Here is a 24,357-nt window from a genome sequence, read left to right on the forward strand (position 1 = left end):
GTTTTGAGTATGAGAAGAAAAGGAGAAAGGGCAAATAGGAGAAAGAAGGGGGGACAAGGAGGGAAGGGGCAAGGGGAAAAGTCTTGAAGCAAATAAGAATACCAGCAGGAGCTTAACACTTATAGAATAATGCAAAGCTATGATCAGGATAACTGATCCAAGCATGTCTAGAGCACTATTGATTTATTTTAAGATATTTTTGTCATGGTAAGAACTTCTGCCTGGCACAGCCCATAGACCATGTATTGATGCAGTCCACCTTCACACATGCTATAAACTAACAAGCTATGCTGTGAACTAAGGGAGCTGAGCCTTGGACACACTTCCTGCTGCTGATTGCTCTGAGGAGCTGCGATCTCCAGCAGAAGGCCAGATGGACACAGACAGGCAGTAACATCAAACTCATGCACTAGCTTCAGGGCTCATGTTTTATAATTACTAAATCTCTACATCTGCTCTAAAATGTGTTATTTAGTATCCTACTCTATTACATAAACACATCAATGTTCAACTAAGTTAGATGCCTTAATTGAGGAGATGTGTGCATTCCCTACAGGTTTCATTTTCTACTGTTCTCTTGCAGCAGACACGCCAAAAGGACAGCCTGCCTTTAAGGCTTTAAGGTTACAAATAGAAGCAACTTGCATTTCCTTCCTAAAACTAGTAATTTACATTTATTTTTATTACAACTTACTCTGTGAATGTGTTGTCAGTATCACTTTCAAAGACTCTGACTAGCAGCAGGAAGAAACCCTTACTTACATTTCTACAAAGTAAGCAAACAGGCAGCTAGAAATACTTCTGTCTCTTCTAGAGAGACATAGTATCTCAGAGGGAGGTGACCATACTGTCAACAAAAATGTCACTGATCGAAACATTATTGTTAATTTTCCACTTTGGTGTAGGAATATTGTCACAGATTAGACAGTGAAATTGAAAATTCAGGACCAATCTGAGAAAGCTTCTTGCAACTACTAAACACAGTCACTAATGCTAGAAAAGGACTAAAACAGAAAATAGCTCATCACTAAAGGAAAAAGGAACTTTTCTTATGATGAACGTAATCCATTTAGAAAGCTTATGAGAAGAAAAGGAAAATTTTAGTAGATTTTGAGGATGCCTGAAAAATACGCTTCTATTTTTTTTTACCACCAGCATGAAGAGTGGTGGTTATGGCTCTAAATTGGTTCCTGGTCGTTTGCTACAGTGGGCTTAATGTAATAAAACAATTTAGAAATCTCTGTTTGACTGCAGCAGAATTACCAGATGTTATTCTGTATCTTAAGAGTCTGTACTTTTCTTGTGGAAACCTGAATTCCTGGATTAGTATAGAACAACGCAGAGTTCCATCTTGTACCTGAAAGACAGCTCTGTGGTCTTCAACAACTTGCTCTTCCATTTCTACCATCTGCGACACAGCTTCATGGAAAGTAAACAATTGTGGAGAAACCTCCTCTTCCTAAAAACAATAGTTAAGTTTGTTACCCTAGAAGAACTTTGTCTTGAATAACTTGAATAAACGTTTTTTTTTGCATGGGAATAAACATAATACATGAAATGGTGAAGCATCATGCTGTATTTACTTAATGATACTGCTAATGGGCTACAAATACACATCACTCTGGTGTGGTTCTACCATTGTATTTATCATCACCTCTTTATATGTAATGCTGTAAACTACTCACGTTTTGTTCACAAAGTAGTTTGAGATCATCCCTCTGAGGAGAGCTCCCTACACCCCACTGTGTCTCTAAGTCATCAATCTGATTTGGAGCATGGTGTATAATTGGACGGGTATCTCCTGCAGCACTAGGATCAACTGTCAGTTCCTTCACTCTACAATCAGAAAATATTTCATTTTTAAATTAGCAACTTCCCGCACAAAATAGTCACAACGAAAAAAAAAAAGCTCTTTGGGTTTATATGCAATTTACTTCATTTAATAAGGATGATGATGTCAGCTTCACAAATTTAATGTACTTTCAATGCCAAAAGGATTCCTAAAAAGCATGGTCTATTGAATTTCAACTATTATAGATGGATTAAAGGAAAAGGCAAATTTTAACTGAAATCTTTGACTGATTTTGATTGAAATTTTACTCGTTATTGACAAAGTTATTGACAATTGACAAAGAAGGGAAAAGTATTCAAATCTTCAATGTTAACAACTCTTTAAAAGGTGGACAGTATCTGAAAATTGTAAGGACAAGTTCAAATACTCAGTACCCTAAATCTGACCATCTTTCTTTCTCTGTGCAGACAATTTTGCTTTAAAGAAAAAAAAAATCAGTACCCTATTAGCTGTCATAAGCAAAGCCCTCAAGAATTCTGAAGAAAATAATAATTTTCAATCAAGTAACCTAGTGTACGAATACACATTTTAACTAAAAAAAAGTCAAAGCTGAAAATATTTTATTAAAATGTTAGACTCTTGCAGAACAAAAATTGTTTAAGAGACTGATGATACGATTCAGGGAAAAAAAAAGTCAATTTAAAAGTAAGTTTATGAAGCAGACACAAAGTCTGAAATTATAGCAAGTATTAAAATAAATTCTTCATATTTAAAGGGAAAAAAGTTTAAAGTAGCTTTTTTAAAAAAAACAACATGGAAACTATATTTCATTCACCTTTGGAATGACTAAATGTTTCAAAAGTATGTATGTATTAAAATTCCTTTTATTTTTAATTAAGTAGCAAAAAAGATATATTCAGATTATTTTAAATACAGACTTGTCACAGTTCAGTCCACTAAATGTACAAAGGTGACATCATCATTTTTTGAATGTATGAGGAAAAATAGCGAGCCTGGATAAAAAGTATGGATGTTTGAGGAGAATGAACAAAAAAATGAGAAGATGATTGCAGATCATGCAGAACCATCACCTGCCAAACAAAATAAAAACGAAGTATGTGTGACTCAAGGCAAGGGGACTAATGAAAGGTTGGTCTGTAAGATTAGATAGCCAAACAGAAAACTTAAAAATAAAGATTCCATGTATAGAATGAAGTAGACCTGGTGACTGAAGGAGAAAAGTCGTCATACTCATAGGAAGGAGAGAGATCAGAGCGACTGCCACTACCCTGTGAGAAGGGAATGTCCGAAGGACTAATTCCGAATTCCTTTACTCTGCAGCAGCAAAATACAGCAGCAAATTAAAAGAAAATGTTCTCGTAAAGACAGTTAAAATGACAACTCTGTTCAGTACTTGTCTTTAATAGCATAACAAGAAAACTAATTATTTTTAAATTGAAACATAAACAAGGGAGTGTCAGCATATTTGAATAGGCAAATTTGAGTTACAGACCACTAACAAAATTTAACAAAACTAGTGCTGCTTTTTGCAGGAAACTATAATAGAAATGTTTTCAGAGGAGTAATTCCAGATTTCACTTAGTGTAGTTAATAAAATTTGGTCTATATTCAGTATTCCATTAATTGCTCCTTTCAAAACACCAAACCATTACAGTTCTAATACTTTAAATTATATACTGCCCGGTATCTTACACTGCCCACACACCAGTACTCAGCACCTAAAAACTCATTTTATTATGAAAATAATATATTGCTAGGAAAAGTTAAAACAGTGAACAAAACACGTGAGGTAACTTCACAGTGATAGGCATCTACTATGTAACAACATACAAAGGTAATATTGAGGGAAAGAAACAGTTTCAGCATAACTATATAGCATACTAGAAACAGGTATTTATTTTTTTTGAAGTGGTCACCAATACTATCTGTATGTCTGAAACCCATCTTTCGCATTAGACCCACTACCGCCTTGTAACAAATTTAAACAGTGTCTTTTTCTGGAATCACTTTTGCAGTGTTTGCTGTGTAAGAAGTAGAAAGATCCAACCATCTTGACCAAAGTGAAATTTCCTTCCTTATGTCACTGCAGGGACTTAGATGTCCCATACTCACAAGGATGGAAGTCACACAGACCAGTCTAAGTGGGACAGATTTGCTATTACCTTCCTCGATCCAGACACAAACACACACAGCTGCTAGGAGGAGGCCTGCTGTAAGCCTTCCTATCAGTCCCTTTTGGCCAATTAGTGGAGGTCCCCAGACAAGCAGTAGCAGATGCAGCTCAGTCCGGCAGTTCAGTCCTTATCATAATTTCTCTCAGGCAAGAAAACTCAATACCACGACACTAGGTGGCAGTATTTTCTGTCAAAACCAGGATTTCCAATGGCTAAGATGCCTGTTTTCCTCCTTTGTTCTTTGCAGCAAAAAGCAGGGGAGGGAGGGAAATCTCTGTGTCTTGCTGGAAAACTCTGGGCATTTCTGACTGCAAGCACATAGGGACCTGACCCTCTCCCAGCAGGCATTAGACTAAGGAGAATTCCAGCTGGGGAAGGCTCCTTTTATAACCACTAGAGAAAGGCCAATGCTTTCAGAGAGCAGTACAAAACTCAAAGATGATCAATCAACCTCTGAAGGTGCTGATTTCCCTACACTGATTACTTACGTATTTGCCTGAACTTAGGAAGTATAAAATTTGAGCCAAAACAATTGCAGAGTTTGATAAGAATACCTGATATATAAATATACTTCATAGTATGCTTGGTAAACACATATATTTGATAAATACACTTGGTAAATATAAAACAGCTTGGCAATTCCATGAGATTCTAAGGGGGTAAAAAAGTACATTACAGACAGGTATCTCAGCAGACACTCCAGGAAATCACAATGACTATCTACCACTGTTACCTTGGCAGACACTCTAGGGATTCATCATGAAAGCCAACCACCTCTAATCCAAGAGGTGATGGCTGCAGAGCAGGGGCAAAACAGTAAGGGTACTTTCTACATTCCTTGCTTTTCACACCATATTCATCTTTGGATAATGGCTTAAATGGAATTTCTATTGATTCTGATGTAATGGTTGTAAAAAGTGACAAATTAAATCAAGTATGTGCCCTGATGAGACTTCTGATCTAAATTTTATTAAGAAATGCAAATACAGTACAATTATTGAAGTAGCTAAAATAATTACATGTCACAGAGGAACAGTAGCCCAAATTTCAGAGATCAACAGCTAGTATAGTTATAAGTAATAGTATTTCCCATACCTATTTGCGTATCTCAATGTATTTAGAGTGTTTTCACATGATGCCATTCCTGGAGAAATTGTAGCGATCTGCAGAAAACAACCCACAAGTTAATAAATCATTTTTCTGGAGATTAAAGGGTAGATGAATTCAAATTAAGTTTATTTTTTTATCTCCAATTTCATATGAGATCATCTACAAAAAATTGTCTACAACATACAGATGTTCTAATAAAATGACACCTCAAGAAGAGAGGTGTCAAGTCAAAGCTTCAGTTTAATTTTTTTTTAACCACATCCAGGGCATTAAGAATTCAAGGAAATTTCAGTCAATTTCCCCCACCTGACAGTCTTGGTAACATAATATGTAAATGTAGTATCTCCAATTGAAAAAAATAAGACCCCTCAATAAGGGAACTATGCAACTTCTAACGGATCCTGGAAGCAATTACCATATTTTTTTTTCAGTCTTTGAAAGCTGTTTTCCATTCAAGCATACTTCATGCTGATTTAAGAGATCTACTTTGGCCACAGTCCAGAACAGTACTTATTAACATTAAAGTTAAGCATGTGTTTAAGTATTTTTCTGATTTTTTTTTCCATGAACTTGAAATTATCTGTAAATACTTGATAAGCAATTAAGTACCAAACGTATCTGGAGTCTGTTAGTCTTTCCTTTTCCAGTTAAATAAAATACCCTGGAGATCTCACCTTCTTTTCAGCACCCAGCAAAAATAACAACTGTGATCAGGTAACAGTGGCATCATTATTTGTCCTAGCTTCTCTCAGCAGTCCAATTTTTTCATCTGTGCTCCCTTCAGAAGGGCCATAAAGGCACTACCCAAGACAACCACTTCTATGATCCTACATGCTAACATTTTTTTTTCTGACAGCACAGCATCAGGAGACTGAAACTGATGGAGATTAGATAATCCTGGTCTTCTCTTTCATCCTGCTGCTGACATTACTGTACAAGAGCAGAGGTAGTCATCCTGAGAGGAATTTCTGCTACTGAGGAGAAAAGAAAAATATGGGGTGGGAGGGGGTTAGAAAGTCTAAAGAGCTGCTACCACATATACTAAGTTTAAACCTCTAATGCTGGTATGCACCAATTACTAATGAAAACAAGAAGAAATGTAGACGTAAAATGATCACATGATTACGTATTTCTTTATAAAAATTTCAACAAAATCTACAAGTTCCTAAAACCCTTCCAGAGTCATTATTACATGAAAAGTGCATTTCATGAAACTCTTCCATTTGTTTAATGTTCAAAGTACATGACACGTGGAACCATCATAACATCAGGGGGACTTTGCAACTTCTTCAAGCACATAAGGAGCAGTAGCTACAGGAAAGTGACATTCAATGTGTTATCTGCTGTGTGGACATGTCCTCAAGGGAGGGAATTCTGTGCACGTGATTCAGTCTGTTGAATGGCAATGTCCACTAAAACACATATCCTTATGCTCCAACAACCCAAGGACAAAAAGGACAGGAAGCCAGAAATTTCTCCTTGGCTTATATCCTAATTCATAATTCCAGATGAGAAAGATGGAGAAAGCAGCACCATCTACGCTCAACAATATCTTTAATACCAGTACTTACCATTCTTTCTAATTTGAATGTGCCAATATTGCTTATTAGTCATCACAGTGGGAACAACGTCCCTTTTGGGACGCTGAAGTCTCCAAGCAGCTCAGCCTGGAGGTCGAGGGGTCTGGAACTTCAACAACTGCAGTAGGTCACTGGTATGATACCATTTTATTAAAAAAATAAACCTATTCTATGTAGCTACCTTGAAGATTTCAGCTGATGATACATTACCGAAAAAAGGATGCAATTTATATTACAGCAAATTTCCAAATTTCATGGAGAGACTACCTATTATGTAACTGTTTAAAAAAAACCAAAATAGTCTTTGAAACTATTTAAGGACAAGAGCTTCAGTGAAATTGCAACAACTAAGAAAATCCAAAACAACACATTTATGCTGACTGTGTGTCTCTGGAGTTCTTTAGAATCTAACAGATTCTATTCTTAACTGTTCACATGGAAGTTATTTTCAAAAATTAGTTTCTACCTTAACTTTAATTTTAACCAATTTTATAGAGGTGAATGCTCCATCCTCAAAGATGTAACTTTTAAAATTGTAATAGGAAGTCATTCAACTATAAAGGGCAAAGTCAGATAAGAATTAAGTGTAGAAATTACAAAGGATTTTTTTGACTGAAACATCACACTTAAAAGATTGTTACATTGGAAAGCAAATGAAAAACGCCCAAAAGATATTTTATACCACCACACTTCAAGAACCTGTTAGAAAGTTAAAAGTACAAGTTCTTACTATATCATTTTATATGCTTTCCGTATTGAAAAACGTATTTGCAAGATGTCTAACAACACATTAGAATACCATACCAGAGCTTGCTCCTGGTAAGGAATCACTTTACAATAAATGTTTTCCCACTGATAGAGCACTACAGCATATCAAAAGGGGTCAGATTTTGATGAGTTATCTTATGTGTTCAATAAAATGTTCAATAAGCAATATTCTCCAATTAAGTAATATTCCTGTACTGCAGTCTCTTTAACTTATGTTGCCTGTAACAGGCTAAAATATTTGAAAGAAATACTATTATTATCTACATTCTACCTTGTAATAGTATTGTACCCAGAAAGTTCTTCCACGCTGTAATTCCCCTCTTATAAAGTAGACACTATTCTAAAGAATATAGCAGTGATCTCTAGAGTGAACTTTAGAAATCTGTAATGAAACTACTCATTATTAAACTAGTTTGCATTTTCTGAAGTTCCAAACACCACAGTTAATTAAATGGCTCTACAGCAAAAAAGCAGCCAGTGCACCTGCAGGATAAATAGTCTTTTAACTCAGTAAAATACTATTTAGCGATTATAAACCATTACGATTTGCCATTTTCTTTCATCATACATTTCTTCAGTTACATTTTTTACCTGCATATTACATAAAACTGAAACATGAACGTGCCTAAAAGCCAGGCACAGCGTGACAAAAGGACAACTGTAAATACCCAGTGGAAGGCTAAAGAAATTGTCTTGATAAAAGGGGAAAAGGAAGACTCAGAAGATGGACACTGAGGATGAGGATCCACTATTCCCAGCACATGATCACCAGAGGGTAGAACACCTCCCCTCTATCTGGGGAGCCAGAGACGACTGGAGATAATTCTAGTCTAAATCTCCCCCACCCATCTCTCAGTTCAACATATACTGCTCAGAAACCTGTCAGATCTCTTAGACAGGGAGCTTCTTTCTACATCTAGTTATTGCAGGAGCAAGTGCTGCAAATGTGAGAATTCAATTCAAGCAACTTAAAAAATGTATGGTAGTTTTTTTTCCCTTCTTTTCCTTCTTTCCTTCCTTTTCTTTCCATCCTTGCCTTCTTCCTGTCTTTCAACCATAATTCAGCATAATCAACAAAGTATTCTTCCCCAAATCAGTATCTTGAGAAAAAACTTCACTAGCAAAATTCTTGATAAAAATTGAATTTACACACTAAAAGCAGAACACCACAGATGGCCCTGTTACTGAGAAACTCCATGAAAAAATAATAGGAAGAATGAACTGAAAGTAACATCTCAAAATTAAAGGATTAAGGGATTTTCTTATTCTTAATTGTAAAGCAATTACAGTTATGTGAGTGAAAACATTAAAAATGATTCATTTGTACTTCCACTCACTTTCAGAAGCAACTTTTTCTCCTTGATTCAGTATAATACTGAATATACAATAAAGGAATAAAAGTTTTATTTGGAACTAAACACCAGAACTGATCATGGATTTTTCTTGATGGCACTCTTAATGAATTTAAACAGCACAACTAAGAAAAGTAATAATTAAACAAAAAAAAAAGCTTCAAAAAACAGAGACATTTTGTTAGAACAAGTGATGGTGAGAACTTGCAAATGATTCACAAGTGCTGATACTTGTATGTATAGAGTGTAATTCCAGACAGGTTGGACACATCTTTTTCAGTAGTATGGATACTGATCATGGATTTTTCTTGATGGCACTCTTAATGAATTTAAACAGCACAACTAAGAAAAGTAATAATTAAACAAAAAAAAGCTTCAAAAAACAGAGACATTTTGTTAGAACAAGTGATGATGAGAACTTGCAAATGATTCACAAGTGCTGATACTTGTATGTATAGAGTGTAATTCCAAACAGGTTGGACACATCTTTTTCAGTAGTATGGATACATCAGCCAGAGATTAGCCAGAGTTTAGCTTTCTGATTCAGAACAGCATTCATAAAGTTTTGTCTCAACGGGAAGAAAACAATTCCACATTTTCATGAGAAAACTGAAGGACCACCAACCACAGTACTGACAGAGAATAGAAGATGAACCAAAAATGTAATTTTACCACTTAGGACCATACTTAATAGTTAAATAGAAGATCAGGCTGCCCTAACTTTGTGGTTTTCAAGCTCTGGACTATTTCCAAAGAGTTTGCAAAAAGGTAACAAATGCAAGCCAAGTCCAACAGCTGCTGTTCACTACTGACAGTCCACACTTCGATAAGAATATTATGAATATACAAATAAAATCACTTGAAAATCAGTGCTTTTATCTGTCCTTTCCACCATCTGAGAGAAGACTTCTGCTTTTCATACTGATGCAAATACATATATACACAACTATTCATCCCATCTACTCCAATTACTCTCTGCCTTAATAGGTTTTAGCATATTCTGATGCCTTTAATACCAACTCTGTATCTGCCTTTGTCATTTAAAGATTGTACTCTCACCAGTATACTTCCAGTTTACACAGCCTTTCCCAAATTTCTGATTCAACAGCGACAAGTCTAAAATAATTAAGACATCTTTCAAAAAAGCCTCAAGCAGCACGAGAACAAGAAATAAGAAAGGCCAATAAAAAGAATAAAAGAGGAGCAGGTTATCTGGAACATTTCTGCTAAAAGACTTGTTCCAAATACAGTATTCATTAATGGATAAACTGAAACCTACCATGTTGCCAATACCAAGCAGCCAATTCTAAGCATAAGAGCTTAAATTCCTAGCCTTTTTCTCTTTATATATAACATACATTTAACTTTAAAAACTTACCATACAGGTACGGGAGTTCTCTCCTATGAATGAATCTCTTAGCACCTGAGTAAGTTTACTTGCTCTGAATGGTGTATGAGGTTTATTTCGGCCTAAGGCTCTAATGCACTCCTGAAAGAACAAACAGATTTGTAATTATTCACCTCATCACAAAAAAAAAATAAATAATTCAAATGCAACTCAAATTCAGAAAATAAAAGCTCTCAATATCTTGCTTTCTTTCAGATATCATTTAAATTTACTACTAAAGCTTGGATTCAGGAAGTGTTAGGCTTTTGCCTCTCATTAAGTTCGGTGGAAGACTAGGAACCCATACATGACTTAGTAGACCAAAAACTTTCTGAATCTCAGCCAAAAGGTTTATACTAACTGTATCTAACAACAACAACAACAAAAAAATCAGTGTTGATGTTAAGTCACCAGACTAACAATAATTTCTGATTATCAGCTGCAAAAGCCTGAATAATGTACAGTCTCCACCAACAGAAGTGTGGTAAGTGAGATGTATTAACATTATCAATTAAAAGCAATAGCTTTGATTGCTGGCTCTACCAATGACATTCTTTACAGCTCAGAAGAAAACACTGGTGCCTAAACTTTCTGAAAGCTTCCATAGTTAACAAACATACTTAGTATAGCTCCCTATTCATATATTCAAAGTCAGAAGACACTTGAAAACATAAGCCATTCCCTGTTTTAAGACATTGGTAATGTTAAAAATTGGGAATAATGCCTCCCCTTTCACTCAAAAGAAAGGTATGAGGCTAAACGAGTATTTGCAATTGGCTGGAGAGTTCTGGTGAGAAATACTGTAGCAGCTAACTACAACTGTGCAAACCAAAATGATATTAATCTAAACATCACTTCTACCCACTAAGAGATCTAATGTGAGCTAATAAATTACTTCTTATACATAAGAAGTTTAAATTTAAATTTCTGTTTTGTTGTTGTTGTTGTCATCGTCACATTTTGGTCAATAATTCCCATTTCTGGCTTTGCCTTAATACTTTTAATCCACACATCTTTCCGATTTATGGTTTCCTTGGTACAATCTCAACACAAGTCTACACATAGAGCTTCTACTTTTTACTACTGTACATCAAGAGCTGTTCACATTTGCTTTGATTTTAGTAGGACTAATGGATGGAACACTTTACTATTACATACACAGTTCTAAAACAGTTCAACTGTCCCTCCAATTGCAAGCGTATCCTTGTGGCCTTTTGAAATTTCCTAGAAACAGCTTCTTTCAAAAGCCAGGCTAGCAACTGCAGACTGATAATCCAAGAAAGCACTGCAACTGTGAAACAGTGTAAAACAGAACTAAAGGGCTCAGAGTGAAACTGCAATGATACAGAACAGAACAATCACAAGGGCAAGTAGGTTTAAACTACAGTGATTATTTAAAAACTCACTAGCTGAATTTCATAGAATGGACACAGCTCAGATAAACAGAAAGACTGAAACTTGAATGTGAATTTCACATGCAAATGCTAAAAAGGACTCAATATTTACAGGTGAGCAAGGCAGTGCATTCCTTGAAATTTTTGAGTTTGTTATTACTATACTTAAGGAGAAAAGCAGATTAGATGGGAAAGGGGCAACAGATTTTCAACAAGTGACATCACAAACTAAAAACAGATAACTAAATGTATACATTTAGTTATTGATACTGCAACTAACAAATTTAATTGAAATAATTTATTGTAATGATTTTTAGTTTGCTCACTTTTGAAAAACTAAAAGTGTATTGTTTGCTTAAGAGTAAGAGGATTATAGGACATTGCCAGCTTCTAAATTAATGGAGTTTTTAAACTACTTTTGCTTTTCATCACAGCTCAGAAAACCAAGTAATAAAATGACAACACTACTTCCATGTAGAGACATTACAGAACTAACTTCTTATTCCAAAAACCTGAACAAGTTAAAACATTTGACACATGGACTGGTATCAGCATGCCAATAGCAAATCTTGTGTTGGCACCAAGCACCACTGTTTAGAACATATTAGCTTAATTTGAACTTGATAATCAATAACTTCCAGGGTCTTAACTACAAATAGAGAAGCTGTATAATGTGTTTAAAGATAAATGAGAAACAGAAAGTTGTCATTTCATTAAGAAAGAGATACATGTTATTGTACCACCATTTAGACCTCTGAAAGACCTTGACATTTTTATTTCTCCTTCCCCAAATAATTAATATAATTTAGATCACAACCACCAGTATGGCAGTAGCAGAACTCTTCACTATTATTAAAAAGATAAGTTATATGAAAATTAATTAATTAATGGTATGGGTATTGTATCAAAAGCATTAGCCAGTACAAAAGCTACAAGTAAACTACCAAAGTAAAACCTCAACAGTTTTATTCAATCACATTTGAAAATAAGTAACAGAGTCAACAAGATATTCCCTGAATTATTTATTTTGATATTAAATCAAAACAAACTGTAGTTTTGGAATTGCTGCTACCAATTTTTCAACATGCCATAAAATTCTGTAATGACACATTAGAATTTTGTGAGATCTAGTTACAGGCAGATACAAATCTTCTCCCAATTCATACTGGGTATAAAAGAATAGGCACAATGATTTGGGGTTTAGATTCTTTACATAAAATCACAACGCCGATGCAGCAAGAAGTTAACCTAAGCAAAGCTCTGCAATAACAGAGATAAATTTTAGGATATTCAAAATTATTTTTTCCCCAACTGAGACCAAAAAAATGACTTCCCTTATTTAGACTGAATCTTTTTAGAACATTATAAAACACAGGACAGAAAAGTATTTGAAAATTTAAATGATATTTGTTAACTTTCTTGTGTTTTGGGTTAACACATGAAAATCTGTGAAGCAATTCTATCAGTTAAGATAATTTGCTATATATGCAGTCAAAAATGGACTTGAAAGTGCAACTTTCAAGGGTTATTTTAATCAATTTGTTAGTTCTTTTGGGATATACTGTTGTGTTGTTTTCTTCGTTAGCAAATTACTTAGAAAACACTGACAGGCAGTGGTAAAAAAAATATGCTGTAAAGGTAAATTCATTTTAATCCATTCTAAAAAAAACCTAATATACCAAGATCAATACAAATATTTCCAGTTAGTATTTCAGACCCTCAGTAACAAAGTAAGCTATCTCTCCTCCCATTATAAGTGTACGTTAGGAAAGTCTTCATATCAATTACTGTGTCTGCATGTGCACGTGTGGTTTTTAAGCTACATAAAAGTTGACAGCACAGTGTTTCTGCAATGTTTCTACTAGGTAATTACCAAGTGTACTTTCAGGCATTTAGAGGGAAATCAATACATTATTTTACCTGTCACATCAGTAGTCAATGCAGACAAGCAAAGCCTGTGAAAACACTCGTTTTAATAGTCATTGCTATTATATGAAGAAGGCTTCCACCTACTCAGACACAATCAAAACTTTTCAGTTACCTTGAGTGCTAAAAGGCTCTTGTTAATTTCAGCACCTTCCAGCCGTGTCTGCCTGTCTGCACTGGAAGTATCTGCTCCTCTTTCATTTCCAGCCAAATCAATCAGAGAAAATTTACCATGCAACTTCCCTTTCCTTCTGAGAATAATCTGAAATACTGCATGGCTTCGAGATGAGTGTGCATTTGCAGACGTCTGACCAGATGTCCTTTAAATGAAAGAAGGGAAGGACATACGAATACTAGTTGGTACACATGAAGGACCATACCTGTTAAATATACTAAAAATAAATATTATAATACTAAATATACTTAGAACATTACTTTTTCCAAGGCACAGTCCTCTACCTTCTTATAAATGTTGACAGTGTGTCTAATTTCTAAACACTACAGACACAACTCTAATAATATAATTCATATAGTACAATTATATCTACTTTTTTCCATCTCTTCAAACAGAAATGGAAGATGAATACTGTTTTACCTTTCTCTTAAAAGCAAGAATAATCAGATCTTCAAATATTTCAGGCTATCAGACAGTTCACATGTAAACTGCTGACTGCATTATCTGAAAAGACAGCAGTCTATGTGAAAGACTGATTTTAAAAACAATGAAGCTGGATTTTAACAAAAAGTAAAAATATTACACTTAACCTCTGTCACTAGGTATCAAGACATGCCTTAGTTCTAAAGGACTAAGAATTGGGCAGAATTCCAGATTATTAATGATGTGAAGTTAGGTCAGTAAGCTGGTTACATAAATGCATGCAGTTTATACCCTGTAGAAAAATCAATTCTTATTTCTCTCTAGGAGGCAGAGCAACTCTGAACAACCTTTATTCAAATGGCAGGCAGATTCCTCACTTGCAGCCAACATCATCAAAAAACCTTGCATATTAAAAAAAACGTTGCTATAAAGAGACATAAGAAACTTGAAAAGATGTTCTGATTCTTTAATTTACAATGAAAAACTGGTGGAAGCCATGGGAGATACCTGCAGCTGTTGCCTATTTCAATAAGCTTCAGAACATCTTCAACACATTTGACTTCCCGTTCCTGTAATCCCACCACTTGAACTTGCTGTTTACCATCTTCTAATACTCTTAATTTTGTCTTCCTGTTCAACAAGTCAAAAACCTTAGGGAAGAGGGGGAAAAAGAAAAGAGAACAGTTAAAACAAAGGACCTTTAACTCCTTTTATTTCAAATTCCTTATCAAATCATGCAAAGCATTCCATCCAAAGACATAATTGGAAAACATAAAATGACATGTTTTGTATGACATGCTCACAATCCCTCTTTGCCACAGAGGAATTCCTCCTTCTTTAGAAAAAGGTCAAGTATTTACCTTACCACTGTAGATCTCAAAAAATGTTGCATATACTTGAAGTTCTAACTTCTTATAATTTGGCTTCTTTAGCATTAAAAACACATCTCGAGCTGTGAATACATTTCCAAATACAAAGAAATCTAGTTATGTATTTTCACTTAGTAAAGGCTCATTAATGCATAATACCTATTTTACAACATCACTCATATTTAGCAGGTAAAGCTGGTAGGGTCAGTCAACAAAGTCTAAAACACTGCAGTTGAAACTGAACACACTGCAAGATACAGAAGATCCTGAAATTAACTACATTATTCATCAGTTATATTTCTTATATTTTCTAGGTAATCTACATATATCAAAATAAAGACTTTGCATTTAAGAATTACTTTTGATGCTACTAAAGCATCTGTAATGCAAAATATAAAGACCTTGTATTTGTACAATAGAAAAGTAGAAAGTTTATTGACTTGAACTAATTTGCAAAAAGCCAAAAGACCAAAAAAGTCACTCACCTGCAAGTGCATATATTCCTTTAGAACAATCTTGGTTCTTTCCTGAAAAGTCACCACCCATAGTCTATATATATTAAAAAAAAAAAAAGACAGAAATATGCAACTAGGTGACTTCTAATAAGTGACGAATATGTAAGTTACAATTCTACGATCTTTATAGTGAATGTTATACACATTATACATTAAAAAGAAATGTGTTGTTGTTGCGTAGAAGAAATACTTACATGGGTTTTTCCGCTGCCTGTTTGCCCATATGCAAAACATGTGGCCATTCCCCTTTCAAATATTGTCTCCACTAATGGTCGCGCTGTAAACCTTAAATGCAAAGAAAGAAAAAAAAATGTATTTAAGAAGCTTTAAGATTACTGCAAGGCCCCTGTACATTTTAAAGCCTTAAGTGACACAACTGGTTCTGTACTTTGAGAGGCCACAGGCCATCTTCAAATTAAGCCTGAACTACAGGCTACCAATTTCAAGCCATTAAAATATCCTAAATGACTAAATAAAAGCTACAAGATATCTCCCATTTATTTTAAAACAATTTTATTATCTGTTAAAGAAAAAAAATCCTTGTTTTAATGATTGCAACAAAGCACTGCTAACTACATGGAGTTTGTAGCTCCCTAAACATATCATTAGAAGATATGGAAGTGGGACAGCAGGACAGATAAATACTTAGGTTTTGCCAATACAGAAATTCTACTTTTCAACTCAGCTTCCAGGATTTACTTGAGGTGACAAAGTTGGCCAAAACAGCATTGCATTTCCTAATACTTTATACATTGAGAGATATACACTGAGAAAACACTCAAGAAAACATATACCCCAACACACAAAAAAGGAAAAGTACAGTGACTTCTGAAGGACTACTTGATGTGTTAGAAAATCCATTTTTCTAGTTTAGAGAATTAATTTATACTTAAAAAGATAGATGCACACCTATTGCTCCTACTCCAGCTGCTTATCACCATTACTTCATAAAAATCTCCAAAAGTAAAGGGTAACTCTAGTGGAGAAAGCATCAATAATCCTTCTTTTTAAACTTATTCTACATGTTTACATGCAATGTATGTTTAGCGACAGAAACAGGAATTGTTTAGAGAAGAACTGAGATGTTACAATCCCATTTCATTCCACTTCCAAATAAACACAAGATCACTTATACATAAAATACAGGAAACACTGGCCCACTAACCCATCAAGGCATATGCAAAATATAAGTTTAACTGAATCATCAATACATCAAGTACCATATGATTCCTGATCAGCCATAGTTTTTTCCCTTTTTTTCTCCTCCAAATATTTATTTTTTTTGTCCTCAAGAGGATATTTCTCCATAAATAGACATCTTTTGACATTCTTTTGACATTTAAAAAATAAATTTCAAGCAATCTATCCACTTAGAGAAGCACACTCCATTAAATCCATTTGAACCCAATTAAACAGAGATATTTTGATGGTTTATAATACAGGGACATAATTATATCTATTTTAAAATGAGGCAGAATAGAAATATACCTATAAAAGTTTTCATAGGGCATTATACAACTCCAAATGGTACCAAGTCAAAACAATCCAGCTTTCATTCTGCTAATAATTCTTATTTACAATATTGATCTTTCAGAAATATAAACTGTGGTTCACTTTTAAATTCAAAAGATATCAGTTCAAACTAGCGTGCATTTTTTAATACTAAACAAAACTTGCAACTCACTGTTGTGGCTCAGGGATTCACACATACTTACAATACAGCTTAAGAAAAAAAAAGTATAAAAAGAAGAAAAAGGGCAGAATATTCCTCCCTACCAAATTGAAGAACAGTATTTTAGCATGCTGAAGAAAATGTAAACCACTTATCACTTTTCACTCTGACCCTGAAATTCTGGTGAGAGTGTATTATGATACTTTTCTTACTCTTAATCTTTCTAGTGCAGGAGGACTTGAAATAGATTATCCTTCAATTAATAATCATCATATCATATATGGGAGAAGAAGCCTGCACTGCTACACAGACTTGATATTTACTCTTTCAGTAGGAATATAAGCATTTTTCATGTATTATCACCAACTTATTATGCAATTAATAAAAATCATCCAGAAGAAATTCAGTACAAAAATATAATAATTAAAAAAAAAAGCCTTTCACAGTTAATCACTATGTTTGCAAATATAAATGAGGAACAATAGGAAGGATGGAGATTAAAAGGACTGGTTGTTAGGCAGTTACTATTCCAAAAGGCACACATCGCCCAGCTAGATGGCTCTCCCACAGATCTTCTGCATCGGGAAAGAAAAGATGCTAGCAGAAGACAAACATTAAAGACAGCAATCTCCAAGGGCAGAGTTTTGCTGAAGCTTACGCTTATGAAAGACTCTTAAGCTAACAGACAAAACAGACTTTCTTTTTGCTATCTTTCCACTCTTAATTATATCAAGCATAAGATACCAATTTTCATTTCCAAGGACTTTGTATAATTCTTTTATTATGCACTTTCTCTTATGCACAGACAGAACATCAGCATCCAACATCCACCAGGACACAACATACACTATCACTTCCATGCTGTTGGATTAAAAAAAAAGAATTCTCTTCCCTTCCTCTTTAAGGTTATGGGAAGCACTTCTCAAACAGAAGGAAAGTTATCTTCCATCAAATTCCTTTCTCAATCAATATTCCTCACAAAAAAATTCAAAGCATTTATACTTTGTACAAAGATTATATTTCTGCCTATGTTTGCCTGTTACTGTTATCTACTCACTGACAAGATAAAGAACTCATTCTCAACAAGTTAACTCAAGACTTGGTGGACTACTTTGAAAGCACTACGTGCATTAGTCTGTGCCAACTGAGGCAGTGACACAAGAATAAAGGAGAAAAAATGGAGATCCAAATACCTTTGGGGCATCTTTTTTTTTTTTTTTTTTTTTTTTTTAAATCCAAAAGATACAGCTTTTTGAGCAAGATCAATTATCTTCCCTGTATCTCTGTGCCACATTGGCTAGACTGCTTTCAATAGCCAGACTAGCTCAAGTACTTCAGCAACATACTACATAGTAAATACAACCTCTCTTTTTCTACTTTTTCTTCAGCCTCTTCTTATTTGTTTCCATTGGTTGTCTTTATCTTATATTCAAACTGCAAGCTCTAAGGCTGGAACTGTCCTTTCGTTCTCAGTTTCAAGAAGATCAGAAATAATAATTAGTGCCTCAGGTGCTACATGGATACAAATTAAAACAGATACAAACCCTGAGTAAAATGGAGAGCCAATGAAGTTGTTGAAAAATTCAGTAGTTGAAAAGGCAAACAATACACACTGCAGTCTGGAAAGGCAAGGCTTGGATTGAGAACTATATGGTCAATATAATTGGAGATGAAGGTGCAGATGAAAAATTCAGTATAAACAGAGTTAAACTAAAAATACACAGACAAAAGCACAGAGGTAGCAATATATGTATCTGGTGACACAGAGAATAGGAGTGAAGTCCATGACCAAGGGAAGTCAACAGTTATTGACAGGGGAGATAAATGAGAAAAAAGGTTCACAAAAAAAAAAGCATATACACATACCTGTAAACCATTTCATTAGGAGCCGTGTCATCAAAGGCATAATCAAAACGAAAAGTTTGGTTTTCTAGGTACCTTGTTAAATCCACCTTTTGTTTTGGCTCATGTACCATCACAACATCTTTACTAGGAATTGTTATTACATCAAGGTCTTTCATTAAAGTTTCTATAAAATAAGTGAAATATATATATATTTAACTAGCAATACATTTTTTTTTACATTTTTGCATTGTTTACATTCTTATAACATCTAAGATAACACAGCTCCTCCAAACAACAACATTGCAATGGACCTGAGCTTCTGTATCTAGATAATAATCTGCTAAATAAGAGATTTTATTAGAAGTATTCCAAGGTTGATTAGAAAAAACTAAGATCACTAATTATAGTGCTATCATTATAATTTGGTATATATTCTATAATAACATACAATGGATTCTATAATGGATTTGAGTTTTTTCCCTGTAGTTCGTGTACAGTTCTATTGATTACTACCACATGCTTTGAGTTTTTACAAATAACTGCTCTTTTGGAAACACTGGACCCTGAAGTTTAATGTTACTTGCACTGTCAAATTTAAAAACACAAAGAAATAAACATCCTCCTAATAAATTTTTTATTTTATTAATTCTTTTTATTTTACTTAAATCATTAAAGTCTAATGTTCAAAGCTTCCAAAAAGAAAAATTTTGCCAGTATTCTACATAGAGATTTTCTTTTGCAGATTAATACTGGAACCAACATTTTAAGTCTTTAATATAGAATTACTTCAGAGCAAAACACTTTCCAAAAATTGTCTTGTAAGCAGAAAAAGATGAAAAAACTAATGATGCTTCCTATCACTGGGAATGAACAGAAGCCAGCTAGATGTGATTTCAATACTGAGTTCACAGGTTATAATTACTACACAGCCCTACAATTTACGGCTAATTGCATGAGATACTAGTCAGCAAAATACAGAGAACCCACTGATTCACGGTATGCACAAAAATAAAGGTCCTTTGTACATATAGTCAAGATCACTAATGTGTCCTACTTGCATTTCTATGTAAAATTTCTTAAGGCATACAATTCAACAATTTGATGTGGCTTTAAAAGAAATCAGATAGAAATCATATTCTCAGTAAGCATACTGATCAAACAATACCATGGCTACCAATGCATGACATTATACACAAGCAGAAGTATGCATTCGTATCACTATATAATCAAATTTCAACTGCACAGCAATAAAATAAAATGTAATTATTCTGCAGTAATCATAGAGAAGAAATAAAGAACAGTGGTGAAAACAGATATATGAAGGTCATAGAATCAGTAAGGTTGGAAGGGACCTCTTTGCAGCAAAAGCTTTTTAGTTAAAGCAGTCAAAAGTTGTTTTTTCTTAAATGATTGTTTGGGATAAGACATTTACCTACCCCCAGCTGTTTGTTATGACAACCTGTATTTGTGGCTGATGAAAATTTGGAATAATGTCTCTGAAACCCACCATATACTTCTCAATCAACAATTAGTGTTGACAACACTTTGAAGAGGATTTTGTGTTTGTAAGACTGACAAAAATTGATTTGTATGCATGATTTCCATCAGATGATTTAAAAACCTTACATCACTTCAAAATACTGAACATGAAAAGGGAAAAACAATATCTCTGACATATCTTATTATTGCAATAATAAAGGAAACAAATTTGTATTCTTCCTCTTCAGGGGATTAAACACTGATATCTTTAATTGTTTCTTACCTTTCAATATTAACATGTGGCATGAGAAAAATTGTTCTTGTGAACTTTTGAAATTTAAGTGCATGTTCATTAATTCCTTTTTATTATAATTTATTCTTAAAAAAGCAAAATAACTATAGTGCCAACCTCATTCTTTACTCATCTTCCTACAAACTCTTTAGAATTGTTTTCATAACAGGCTCCAAATCACCAAGATCTAAAATATGCAACTTGCATAGATCAAAACTCACTTTTGAATCATAACTCATGCCTCATGACAGCTTACTGTCATTTACTGCAATTTAACTGCTTTAACTGAAGTACAGATAGAAGGCTGTCTTCCACCTAAAGTACTGGATTTCTAAGCCATATTTTATTAAAAATAACCTCTGCCAAAACAGAAATTGAACCACTATATGCAGTCTATGTCGAATAACCTTATTACATAGGTTATGCACAATAGTTTCAACTAACCAAATTTTGAGATGATTTATTCCTTTCAGGTCAATAAAAGAAAGAGGACAAGAGAAATATAGGGAATAAGAAAAAAAAAAAGGAGTCGGGAAAGCAACAACATGGAGGGAAAAAGTAAGAGAAAATGAAACTAATTATACACTAACATCAATTTATCTTTCCCCTTTCCCATACAATCCTCCCATATCCTTTGGATATGCTTGCTAAAGTATTCCTCAATGTGTACTTTTGACAGTACAAGAATAATAAATGCATCCTATGTTGTTTCAGTGTCACAGTGATGATCTTTGAGTCCTTTAGCTAAACAAAATATAACAAAAAGAGAGGGAAAGAAACATCTTTCAAAGCGAAAATCAGCTTGCTTTAGTTCTGAAATCAGACAGGTTGCAATTCAGAAGTAAATGCAGTTCCTAATTTCCCACTGAAAGTAAAGAACTTTATGGAAAAACTGAAGTTTATTAGGAGTTAAAAATCTAAGTGTTTTTCTGGAACACAAACTCCACTCTGGTGAGCAGACAGCAAGAAAAACATTGTAACAATACTCTGAATCTATAAAAACAAGCTACTAGGGACTGATTCTAGTACCTAAAAATAGGTGTTTAGTGTCATTTCATATGCCCTACCTAAGGTTACCTGTCCAGCCCTGAGCTGCAGCTTCAGGAGATACAAGTCCCCAGTTTGTCTGTAATCCACCAGCCTTGAGAGGATGCCTTGGATACCCTTGGGCACCTATCGTGTCGTAAGACACCTCTGTATAGGCACCCAAATTGTTCCTGCAATGTTTGATTCAAGACCACTTAGAACTATAAAGATACATCTATAAAAAATGTGTGGAAAAAATTTTATTGGGTAACTAACTGATCAGGAGATCATTTAAAGGATAGTTAAGATGCATTTAAGAATGGTGTTCCTAACGTAGCGTAAAACTACTCAGGAAATTCCAGTTGAATTAATTCCAGATCAATTAAATTCATCTTAGATGATCTTGGGAAATAAAAATGCACGGTCCCTCTGTGCCTTGGCTTCCCTTCTATAAAATGGTAATAATTAAACTACTTTTCACTCAGTCTTTATCTAGGTTATCTGTAAATCTATGAATTTTCTGGTTTCCTCATGCATATTATCTAGCATTTCCAATATATGACCAGTATTACTACATCTCTTAATATAAATATTATTATCAGAAGCAGCTTTTTAGAGAGAAATTCCTTCAAAAAATTTGTATGGTCTTACCTTTTTTATTGAGTGGTCGTTTTCGTACACAAACACATATCCTGTGTTCATCAATCTACAAAGAAAAAAAATCTTTCAGTGAATTACATCATAATTCCAGTTAAACAATATTTAATCTCTATTTTTTTAATTAACCAACCTTTTAGTTAAACAAAAAGGCATTTATAAGACAGTGAGTCATCTAAACTTGCAAAAGTCCATTGTATCTGCATGATAAACACGAATTCAAAAGACAAAGCTGTACATGAAGGTAAAAAACCCTCCCTGCAGCTAGTGGTCTGATCCTACAGAGTACCAGGTACATCTTGCAACATAACAAGCAAATACAGCTGTATTAGTTAGATATACTAATGATGGAAATTATCATGATCTCATTAATTTATACAGAGACAATACATGTCATCTGAGAATTCTGCTCTTCCAACTTCTCTGCAAATCAAAAGCCCTCATCACTTTCAAAGACTGAATATTAATCTTTATATTCAACTAGTTTTTTCAGAAAAGCTTAAGGGTTTTGCGTGTACATCACTTGGCCTTCCAGGAAAATCTAGAATACAGAGGCTGATTACTTAGTATCTGCTGAAATTATTTTATAGTCAGAATATAATTAAATGACATAAAATAATTAACAATTATGAACTTCACATCTTAGGAATTTCAATGCCTGCTAGATTCAATATCATCAAATTACTGAAAAAATAAACCCATAGTATAAAGAATACCAATATACATTAAACTACTTACTATTGATATTTATAGACTCAAGTATACTCAAGCTTTTAAAAAATTAAAAAAAATCAGAAATACAAAAGGATGAAAAAATTCACAGCTCCTGAGGTACTTACAGGATCTGCAGTTGTCAGTGGTCTATAATCCAAACTTCCCCTGAAATCTCTTATCATACACATAATTTCATAATTTGGGTTTGTAGCATCAACATCCTGGGAAAGTAAGCAACAGAAGTTCCACTACACATTTTTTTCTGAAATTGATTAATTCAAATACCTTCCAAATTAACTTATAAAAAAATACACATTAGCTGAAATTTTAAGTATTTCTCTAAAACTCTAGAAATGTCTTGATTGTAGGACTATTTTTGGTTGGAATGTAATATAAAACTCTCTTTAATTGAGGTCTCATTAGAAGTCTGTTCAAGAAAGAGGAATGACTGCCTTTTGCCAGTATCCTCACAATACAGGAATATTCCTGAACTACCACACAATAACATATGGACTACCTGCTCAATTTTTCTTAATCTGAGATAAGGCAGTTCAATGGATAGATTCTATTAATAGAGTTACTACAAAACACACTGCAGAATATAGTGCAAATATCTCAGCTGCTCTAAATGTACCCCTGCTGGATCCAAGTTGATCACATGGTGTTGATCCTACTACTAGCCCTGAGTTAATTCCTACAGTTACTCAGATGCATTGGAAACATACTTCCAACACCCTAAGTTTCAACAAAAGCAGAAGCAACCCTCAGGATACACAATATCCTATGTTCAAGTTTGCAAGCCCTCCCATTCCTAGACTTGGAATTGTAAATAACACAGTGAACAGACAAGTAAGAGGCCACGCATGGAGACCCTGCAAGTCTTAACTACAGCAACTGAGCTCACTGTGAGCTAAGCTGATTCTCTGACGAATCATGCAAATGCCTTTCCTGTCAATTCTCACAGTACTGCAGATTTTACACAATTTCAGGATATTCTAATGATGGCACACATAGCCAGCTCTGGTGCTTAGACCTTATTGATATCTGCACAGCTCCCGACAAATTGGCTAAAACTGCTTCTGGACTACCACTGGTCGTAGAAATAGAATAGGCACTTTCACACAACACCGCATAGGAGTTAATAAGCTGAAATGGATCCAGCTTATGCCTCTGTATCTGTGACATG

At 34.2% G+C, this 24,357-nt stretch overlaps 1 protein-coding gene across 3 annotated transcripts in view; it reads right to left on the minus strand.

Moving 5' to 3' along the window:
* KIF2A (kinesin family member 2A) overlaps positions 1 to 24,357 on the minus strand; it is a 58,798-nt gene that overhangs the window by 4,946 nt on the left and 29,495 nt on the right. For all 3 annotated transcript variants that reach the window (XM_062598950.1, XM_062598949.1, XM_062598951.1), the window contains exons 7-18: positions 23,297 to 23,392; positions 22,452 to 22,506; positions 19,025 to 19,187; positions 15,681 to 15,771; positions 15,457 to 15,520; positions 14,963 to 15,054; positions 14,610 to 14,752; positions 13,620 to 13,824; positions 10,176 to 10,286; positions 5,083 to 5,150; positions 1,686 to 1,836; positions 1,358 to 1,459 (exon numbers count right to left, since the gene is read on the minus strand). In XM_062598950.1, coding sequence (XP_062454934.1) covers positions 1,358 to 1,459; positions 1,686 to 1,836; positions 5,083 to 5,150; positions 10,176 to 10,286; positions 13,620 to 13,824; positions 14,610 to 14,752; positions 14,963 to 15,054; positions 15,457 to 15,520; positions 15,681 to 15,771; positions 19,025 to 19,187; positions 22,452 to 22,506; positions 23,297 to 23,392 — 1,341 coding nt within the window. The remainder of the gene's footprint in view (positions 1 to 1,357; positions 1,460 to 1,685; positions 1,837 to 5,082; positions 5,151 to 10,175; positions 10,287 to 13,619; positions 13,825 to 14,609; positions 14,753 to 14,962; positions 15,055 to 15,456; positions 15,521 to 15,680; positions 15,772 to 19,024; positions 19,188 to 22,451; positions 22,507 to 23,296; positions 23,393 to 24,357) is intronic.

This window comes from Rhea pennata, chromosome Z (genome assembly GCF_028389875.1).
Source record: "Rhea pennata isolate bPtePen1 chromosome Z, bPtePen1.pri, whole genome shotgun sequence".
Lineage (NCBI taxonomy): Eukaryota > Metazoa > Chordata > Aves > Rheiformes > Rheidae > Rhea > Rhea pennata.